Source organism: Salvelinus sp. IW2-2015, unplaced genomic scaffold, assembly GCF_002910315.2.
Source record: "Salvelinus sp. IW2-2015 unplaced genomic scaffold, ASM291031v2 Un_scaffold1676, whole genome shotgun sequence".
NCBI classification, from domain to species: domain Eukaryota; kingdom Metazoa; phylum Chordata; class Actinopteri; order Salmoniformes; family Salmonidae; genus Salvelinus; species Salvelinus sp. IW2-2015.
Window position 1 is genome coordinate 17,102 of NW_019943078.1, and position 9,909 is coordinate 27,010.

Here is a 9,909-nt window from a genome sequence, read left to right on the forward strand (position 1 = left end):
GGAACGTCTGTGAGTGTAATGTTTACTGTTCAATTTTTATTGTTTATTTCACTTCTGTATATTATCTACTTCACTTCCTTTGGTAATGTTAACACATGTTTCTCATGCCAATAAAGCCCCTTGAATTGAATTGAGAGAAACCAATGAATATGTATATATATATATATATATATATATATACTGTAGCTGACATATTACTGTACTAAACAAAACAAAGTATGTTCAACATAATGATGCAATTTTCATACGTTGAAACCAACGCATCTAAAACGTAATTAAATTTAGCTCAAATATAAATGTTTCTAAATCCTTGGTTGGTATTTGTGTTACCTTGGTTGACTTCCTGCAGGGCCACAGCATACTGAGAGCGTTCCCTCAGTCCTCCCAGGAACATGTGCACCAGCTCTGCTATGTTCCCAGCCATCACCGCGTTCAGAGAGAAGTCTCCCTTCAGAGTCAGGAGACTCACAGACTGGCCAAACGTCTTGCCCTCCCTGAGAGGAAGGAGGAGAATCACTCTGCTGAAATACACTAGTTGACTCCTAACGTAGTATCCCAACACATAATCCAGGGTCTTATTCACTACCCAGCTAACCAGGAACATTCCCAGAACGTTAGCTGAGATTCTGTAGTTAGGGTTTTATCTAACATTAGCATGATAACATCCCCAAAACATACAGATCATGTTTTTGATAACAAAATCTATTTTTATATAAATAAATAAATACAAATAAATATATCCTTGGAATGTTCTCCTAACATTCACTAAAATGTTGTGCACAACATCTATAACAACCACCACAGAACATTCCCCAAACGTTCACATTAGGTTTCCAGGTAATGTAATAGCACAATGTACCAGTCATGTTTTCCCAGCAAACCAAAATTGAACCTGTGAAAGTTCCTAGAACATTCATTAGGTTGAGGCAAATGTTCCCATGACACAAACACTGTCCAACCACTGTGCAGCCTTTGACCTAGCTTCCTGGGGGACGTCCCAAACGGCACCCTATTCCCTACATAGCGCACTACGTTTGATCAGAACCTTATGGGGCCCTATAGTAGTGCACTATATAAGGAATAGGGTGTCGTTTGGGGCTCACACCCTGCTCCCAACCACTGCGCACCTTAACTGTGAGCTTTAACCTATATCTTACTGTGCTGTACCTCATGGTGTTGACCCCAGTGACCTCTGGGTAGGAGAGCTGCAGCAGTCTCCTCTCCTTCTCGTCCAGGAAAGTGATGCCTGTCCAATTGATCGCCACAATGAACTTGTTTTTAGGAAGTGCAGGACCTGGGAATATGCATAATGGGTTAAACCAGCGGAATAAACAGAACGTCTGCTTCCCAAATCCCATCCTGTTCCCTATAGAGTCCACTCCTTTTTACCAGAGGCCCATCAGCAGGTCTGCTTCCCAAATCCCATCCTGTTCCCTATAGAGTCCACTCCTTTTTACCAGTGGCCCATCAGCAGGGAGGGAGAACAAGCGGGAGCGCTGCACTAATGTAAACTGGTGGTTAAGCGGCATTGCCTTTCCTTCCTCCCACTGTCGCTGTCTCTCTGCCACAGTAACAGTGATTCCATATATACATATAGGCCTACCATGTTGATGTGGGTTCCAGCCCATATAGTCCTACCATGTTGGTGTGGGTTCCAGCCCATATATACATATAGTCCTACCATGTTGGTGTGGGTTCCAGCCCATATATACATATAGGCCTTCCATGTTGATGTGGGTTCCAGCCCATATAGTCCTACCATGTTGATGTGGGTTCCAGCCCATATAGTCCTACCATGTTGATGTGGGTTGCAGCCCATATATACATATAGTCCTACCATGTTGATGTGGGTTCCAGCCCATATATACATATAGGTTCTTCCATGTTGATGTGGGTTCCAGCCTATATAGTCCTACCATGTTGATGTGAGTTCCAGCCCATATGTACATATAGTCCTACCATGTTGATGTGGGTTCCAGCCCATATGTACATATAGTCCTACCATGTTGGTGTGGGTTCCAGCCCATATAGTCCTACACCATGTTGGTGTGGGTTCCAGCCCATATATACATATAGTCCTACCATGTTGATGTGGGTTCCAGCCCATATATACATATAGGCCTACCATGTTGGTGTGGGTTCCAGCCCATATATACATATAGTCCTACCATGTTGATGTGGGTTCCAGCCCATGCCCTTCTGGCACAAATAATTCAATCTCCCCCGATTGGCTTGATTTAGTTACACATTTATTAACCTATGGACAGTCCAGGGATATTTTACTCCTGATCTTTATAAGAAATTCCCATACCAGACACTATTTTTGATTTTCTGATCGATGCCCCTTCCTTTGTTTTTACCCGCTAGAGTTGATTTACACCATTTTTTCAATATAGCCAATTTTGACTTTGTGGCTGCGGTAACTAGTGAAAACCGTTGTGCCTGTTGTTCAAACACGTATCTGCCCTCTCATTGGCTAGAATAGTCAACACCTGATCTTGCCTCCTTCCAACTGCCTTCCATTTTGAATACATGTATTTTCATTGTCAATTAAAGCGGCCACTACATTATCTGGTCAAATATAATAATATTATATAATAATATAATAATAATCCGCGACTACATAGAGAAAAGGTTGCCATTTTGGACACGGCCTAAATATGTCAAACACCCTCATGCCAAGGGTTTAAATCTGTGATAAGAAGTATGTGAAGGACGGAGAATTGGGATGCAGCCTGAGATCACTGCATATGAGAGAACCACGTTTTTTTTATTTTTATACCTGATAACTTGGCGGCCTCGAAGAACCTGGAGAAGAACATAGGCCACTTCTGACGAGCGTAGTCCACCACCTCGGCCTTGACACCTGCTGCTTTCTGCCTAGAGTTGATATATGGACCCTGTGATATGATAGACAGAGGACCATAAGAAAACACTGCACAGTTGGATAGAACATTGTCTCCTCGCTCCACAGTAGAGAAGGAAACAATCGTCTTAATTCATAAAACTGCTCTCTATCACCAGCAAGGACTTTAAAAAAGGCCTGTTAATAAGTKATATCCAAGGTTCGTTTCATTCTGTTTTCAATTCACCCCGTTTCACGAGGAACATTTCAACTGGAATTCTAGTTTACCTGCTGAATTGAAATGGAATTGACCACAACCCCCATTAATGAGTGATTTAACTCATGTTGTTTTGTATTTACTGTCTACATGTGAATTTTCCTAAATTGTTCAAATTAAACTCAAATGATTCAGTCAACTGACCTGAGCATGGGCAGTGCTGACCATCTGAAGCCATTTGTCCTGAGTCTTGGCCTCCAGAAGAGAAGAGTTAACGCAGTCCTGAACTACTGTCTTAGCGTTGTCAAGACTACAGTCCGATCCATACTGAATGTAGAAGTGTTTTGCTGACAGCTGGACTATATCATCATCCTGGAGAGAATGGAGATTAGAAGAGAAAGGACATTAGTTCAAGATTAAGTTTTTTTTTTAAACTACTTTTGCCCATTTCTGTTAGAAGTTGAAAATGTGTCTCCATCCATTTAACCATTTATTGTTTTTAAAGAAAACTCTGTTTTTGCCGCTGGCTTTCATGAGATTTACACGTGAGCTTGTCAGAGGTGGCCCTTTCGTAAAGTGGTCCTTCGAGCCGGATAAATCAAAGACCTCACAGTGATGTTTCACTGTGTATACTAGGTCTGCACCCATTTAGTCTTCTGTTTTTATTGTTTGGTCGACAAAGATTTTTTTTTAGTCGAGCAGTAGCCAATAAAATAAATACCCTGTTTGACACATAATATTCACGCAGCACTTGTTCCTTACCTTCGTTTTCTTGATACCCAGTATTTTCTACAACTAGACAAATGTATTCCACACATCTGACTTCCTGTTTACCTCCTGAGCAACTAGTAAACATTCCCCCCCATTTTGAGTTTGGTCACGTCCTCTGCATCCTTTGCTGTGATGCATACATGTGTCACGTAGAGAGAGCAAAGGGTTGAGGGAATAAAAATAACACAAATCCTTCCTTAAATCCACTTCAAATCAGTGTAGATGAAGGGGAGGAGACAGGTTAACAAGTGACATCAATAAGGGATCATTAGCATTCACCTGGATTCACCTGGTCAGTCTATGGAAAGAGCAGGTGTTCTTAATGTTTTGTGTACTCAGTGTATATCACGGTAGTTATACTCTGCATCCCAAATGGCCCCTATTCCCTTTATAGTGCCCATAGGGCCCTGGTCAAAAGTAGTGCACTACCCCTATGGGCCCTGGTCAAAAGTAGTGCACTATATAGGGAATAGCGTGGTATTTGGGACGCGGGCATAGCCAGACAGAGCATTACCTACCTTCTCACACTGCTACTCTACAGACCACGGTAAATGTTCCAAAACTTTGGTTCTTGGAGACGTACAGTATATGAACCAGTGACATAGATCACTTTACTTCAAGACTTGACTGTGTAGGGTAAGGTTGCCCTAGATGCTAATCTTGGGTCAGTTCTGAATTTTCCCCACTTTGTGAGAGGTAGATTGGGGGAGGGAAAGCTGTTCCTAGATCTGTACCTGGGGGGGGGGGGGGGGGACTTAACCCCAGAGCATTACGTCACCTTGTCACACTGGTACTCTCCGAAGCGTAGTCCCCTGACGATCTGTCTGTAGATGAGGTCTGTGCTGACGGAGTCCTCTTTACAGTCATGCCACGGGGTGAAGATCTCCTTCCTGTAGTAGAGTCTCCAGGGGGCGTGCTGCTCCTGCCCACCCTTCCGTTTCACTTCCTGTTCGCACTGGGAGATGGCGTCCATCACGTGCTCCCGCCCGCTGCCCAGCGACCACACCTTGAGAGGGGTGGGACCAACAGACACCTCATTGACATTACACTAAAACACACACCGACACTAAGAACCCTGTCACATTGGTCCACCAGACAGTTGCTCAACTCCAAATCGACCCCCAGTCTCTCGTCCCTAGACGCTCCTTTAGATTGGAAGAGGTCAGCAATATGGCCAAAATGTAATCCAACCAATCAGAAGGAGGCAAAGGTGAAGCCGTGCCATATCGCGTACACCTTCGGATGTACAGGAGGGCCTAGGGGTCGAATTCAGGGTGTCTCAAATACTTTTCTGGAAGCAGAGGTCAGAGTAAAACAGGACAGGGGGCAAAGGTGAAGCCGTGCCATATCGCTTACACCTTCGGATGTACAGGAGGGCCTAGGGGTCGAATTCAGGGTGTCTCAAATACTTTTCTGGAAGCAGAGGTCAGAGGTCATATGCCATCCGACTGATAATATTGCTGCTTACCTTTTCATAGAGAGCCACGTAGAGAGAGAAGCCGAAGGTGTCTTTGAGGGAGACCTTCTCAGAGAGTAACTGGCAGATCTCCTTGGAGGTGGAGGAGGAGTCTACAGGCAGGCTGATGGTACGACTGTCCATCAGGGTCACAGACACCGCAATGGGCTTCTTAGACTTGGTCGCCTGTCAATCACCACAAACACAGGTCAGAGGTCAAAAGGTTGGAGAAGAGAAGAACAACAGAAGAACTACAAAACGTTTAAAGAAAATTGTGATCGTTAAGAAAAAAAATCCTAACTGAAACACTTTTTGTTTATGTATTTATTCCTCTACAAAATTCAAATCACAGTGAAGTTATCACCAAACTACCACTAACAGACCCCAAACTACCACTAACATCCCATGATCCACCAAACTACCACTAACAGCCCTGATCACCAAACTACCACTAACAGGCTCTGATCACCAAACTACCACTAACAGACCCCAAACTACCACTAACAGGTCCTGATCACCAAACTACACTAACAGCCCTGATCACCAAACTACACTAACAGGTCCTGATCACCAAACTACCACTAACAGGCCCTGATCACCAAACTACCACTAACAGGCTCTGATCACCAAACTCCACTAACAGGTCCCAAACTACCACTAACAGGTCCTGATCACCAAACTACCACTAACAGTCCTGATCACCAAACTACCACTAACAGGCCTGATCACCAAAACTACCACTAACAGGTCCTGATCACCAAACTACCACTAACAGACCCTGATCACCAAACTACCACTAACAGTCCCTGATCACCAAACTACCACTAACAGGTCTTGATCACCAAACTACCACTAACAGCCCTGATCACCAAACTACCACTAACAGACCCTGATCACCAAACTACCACTAACAGGTCCCTGATCACCAAACTACCACTAACAGACCCTGATCACCAAACTACCACTAACAGGTCCTGATCACCAAACTACCACTAACAGACCTGATCACCAAACTACCACTAACAGTCCAAACTACCACTAACAGTCCTGATCACCAAACTACACTAACAGACCCTGATCACCAACTACCACTAACAGACCCTGATCACCAAACTACCACTAACAGTCCCAAACTACCACTAACAGGTCCTGATCACCAAACTACCACTAACAGCCCCAAACTACCACTAACAGGTCCTGATCACCAAACTCACTAACAGGCCCCAAACTACCACTAACAGTCCTATCACCAAACTACCACTAACAGGTCCTGATCACCAAACTACCACTAACAGGTCCTGATCACAAACTACCACAACAGGCCCCAAACTACCACTAACAGGTCCTATCACCAAACTACCACTAACAGGCCCAAAACTACCACTAACAGGCCCTGATCACCAAACTACCACTAACAGGCCCTGATCACCAAACTACCAATAACAGCCCTGATCACCAAACTACAACTAACAGGCCCCAAACTACCACTAACAGGTCCTGATCACCAAACTACCACTAAACAGGCCCTGATCACCAAACTACCAATAACAGGCCCTGATCACCAAACTACAACTAACAGCCCCAAACTACCACTAACAGTCCTGATCACCAACACACTAACAGCCTGATCCACCAAACTACCCCACTAACAGGTCCTGATCACCAAACTACCACTAACAGGTCCTGATCACCAAACTACACTAAACAGTCCTGATCACCAAACTACCACTAACAGCCCTGATCACCAAACTACCACTAACAGGCCCCAAACTACCACTAACAGTCCTGATCACCAAACTACCACTAACAGCCCCAAACTACACTAACAGTCCTGATCACCAAACTACCACTAACAGGCCCTGATCACCAAACTACCACTAACAGACCCTGATCACCAAACTACCACTAACATGCCCTGATCACCAAACTACCACTAACAGGCCCTGATCACCAAACTACCACTAACAGGTCTTGATCACCAAACTACCACTAACAGTCCCAAACTACCACTAACAGGCCCTGATCACCAAACTACCACTAACAGGCCCCAAACTACCACTACAGTCCCTTATCACCAAACTACCACTAACAGTCCTGATCACCAAACTACCACTAACACGCCTGATCACCAAACTACCACTAACAGCCCTGATCACCAAACTACCACTAACAGGTCCTGATCACCAAACTACCACTAACAGGCCTGATCACCAAACTACACTAACAGGTCCTGATCACCAAACACCACTAACAGACCCTGATCACCAAACTACCACTAACAGTCCCTGATCACCAAACTAACAACTAACAGCCCTGATCACCAAACTACCACTAACAGCCCCAAACTACCACTAACAGGTCCCTGATCACCCAAACTACCACTAACAGACCTGATCACCAAACTACCACTAACAGGTCCTGATCACCAAACTACCACTAACAGGTCTGATCACCAAACTACCACTAACAGGCCCTGATCACCAAACTACCACTAACAGACCCTGATCACCAAACTACACTAACAGCCCTATCACCAAACTACCACTAACAACCCTGATCACCAAAACTACCACTAACAGTCCTGATCACCAAAACTACCACTAACAGACCCTGATCACCAAACTACCACTAACAGGCCCCAAACTACCACTAACAGTCCTGATCACCAAACTACCACTAACAGACCCTGATCACCAAACTACCACTAACAGACCCTGATCACCAAACTACCACTAACAGGTCCCAAACTACCACTAACAGTCCTGATCACCAAACTACCACTAACAGCCCCAAACTACACTAACAGGTCCTGATCACCAAACTACCACTAACAGCCCAAACTACCACTAACAGGTCCTGATCACCAAACTACACTAACAGGCCCTGATCACCAAAACTACCACTAACAGACCCTGATCACCAAACTACCACTAACAGGTCCTGATCACCAAACTACCACTAACAGTCCCAAACTACCACTAACAGACCCGATCACCAAACAACCACTAACAGGTCCTGATCACCAAACTACACTAACAGTCCTGATCACCAAACTACCACTAACAGGTCCTGATCACCACAACTACCACTAAACACCCTGATCACCAAACTACCACTACAGGCCCCAAACTACCACTAACAGGTCCTGATCACCAAACTACCACTAACAGGCCCCAAACTACCACTAACAGGTCCTGATCACCAAACTACCACTAACAGGCCCTGATCACCAAACTACCACTAACAGCCTGATCACCAAACTACCACTAACATGCCCTGATCACCAAACTACCACTAACAGGCCTGATCACCAACTACCACTAACAGTCTGATCACCAAACTACCACTAACAGGTCCCAAACACTACCACTAACAGCCCTGATCACCAAACTACCACTAACACCCCAAAAACTTCCACTAACATCCCTGATCACCAAAACTACCACTAACAGTCCTGATCACCAAACTACACTAACAGTCCTGATCACCAAAACTACCACTAACAAGGCCCTGATCACCAAACTACCACTAACAGGTCCTGATCACCAAACTACCACTAACAGCCCTGATCACCAAACTACCACTAACAGGTCCTTATCACCAAACTACCACTAACAGACCCTGATCACCAAACTACCACTAACAGGTCCCTGATCACCAAACTACCACTAACAGGTCCTGATCACCAAACTACCACTAACAGGTCCTGATCACCAAACTACCACTAACAGGCCCTGATCACCAAACTACCACTAACAGACCCCCACCACAAAATGATTGCACAGTTGATATGCAACTATTGTCAATGGTAGAGGATGTCTGCCTTAATGCCCTGATGGCATATCTAGAACCAGACTACAAGATGTTGAAAAATTTGTGACGACCCCCGGGCCAGAGAAAGTGTACAAAGAACGAGCTCTCCAACATCGTACGTCTATGAACAAACACGCTGTTATACATCACTGCAACGAGTCATCAAGTGGGACATGAAGTCCCATGTACTGACCACTGAGAACATGTAGGAGAGGCACACAGCAGAGAACCCTAAAACGGCATTAAATACCATTGTGGCTGATTGGGTTGGGGACAGCAGTAAGTAGGTTATCATTTTAATGTATGAATGCTAAAATAAATGGCTGTTTAAACGTCAAGATTTGATTTTTTTTTCCTCAATGATATCCCTAGTTCCCTCTCACCTCTAGTTCCAGCCAGCTCGGAGGCTCTCCTCTAACCCCATTGGCTACGGTGCGTCTCAGTCTCTTGGCACAGTAGGGGGCGTAGCCCATCGGGCCGAACCGGATAAAGCTCTGGAGGAACTGTAGGAAGGGAGAGAGAGTGAGTATCAGTCAATGTAGGACTATATAATGCATGGGTCATTACAGAATATGTGATAAGCAGGGTCCATTCAGAGTTGTGATAAGCATGGGACCATTCAGAGTTGAATAAGCATGGGACCCATTCAGAGTTGTGATAAGCATGGTCCATTCAGAGTTGTGATAAGCATGGGCCCATTCAGGTTGTGATAAGCATGGGACCATTCAGAGTTGTGATAAGCATGGGCCATTCAGAGTTGTGATAAGCATGGGACCATTCAGAGTGTGATAAGCATGGTCGAGTCAG

General features: G+C 44.8%; 1 protein-coding gene across 1 annotated transcript in view; it reads right to left on the bottom strand.

Moving 5' to 3' along the window:
* Window positions 1–330: 330 nt before the first annotated feature.
* LOC112071658 (unconventional myosin-VIIa) overlaps window positions 331–9,909 on the bottom strand; it is a gene marked incomplete at its 3' end in the record, with an annotated part of 47,073 nt that continues 37,494 nt past the window's right edge. Inside the window, 7 exon segments of the mRNA XM_070439469.1 lie at window positions 331–494; window positions 1,168–1,294; window positions 2,783–2,900; window positions 3,267–3,434; window positions 4,612–4,839; window positions 5,302–5,475; window positions 9,486–9,605. Of these exon segments, the coding sequence (XP_070295570.1) occupies window positions 331–494; window positions 1,168–1,294; window positions 2,783–2,900; window positions 3,267–3,434; window positions 4,612–4,839; window positions 5,302–5,475; window positions 9,486–9,605 (1,099 nt within the window).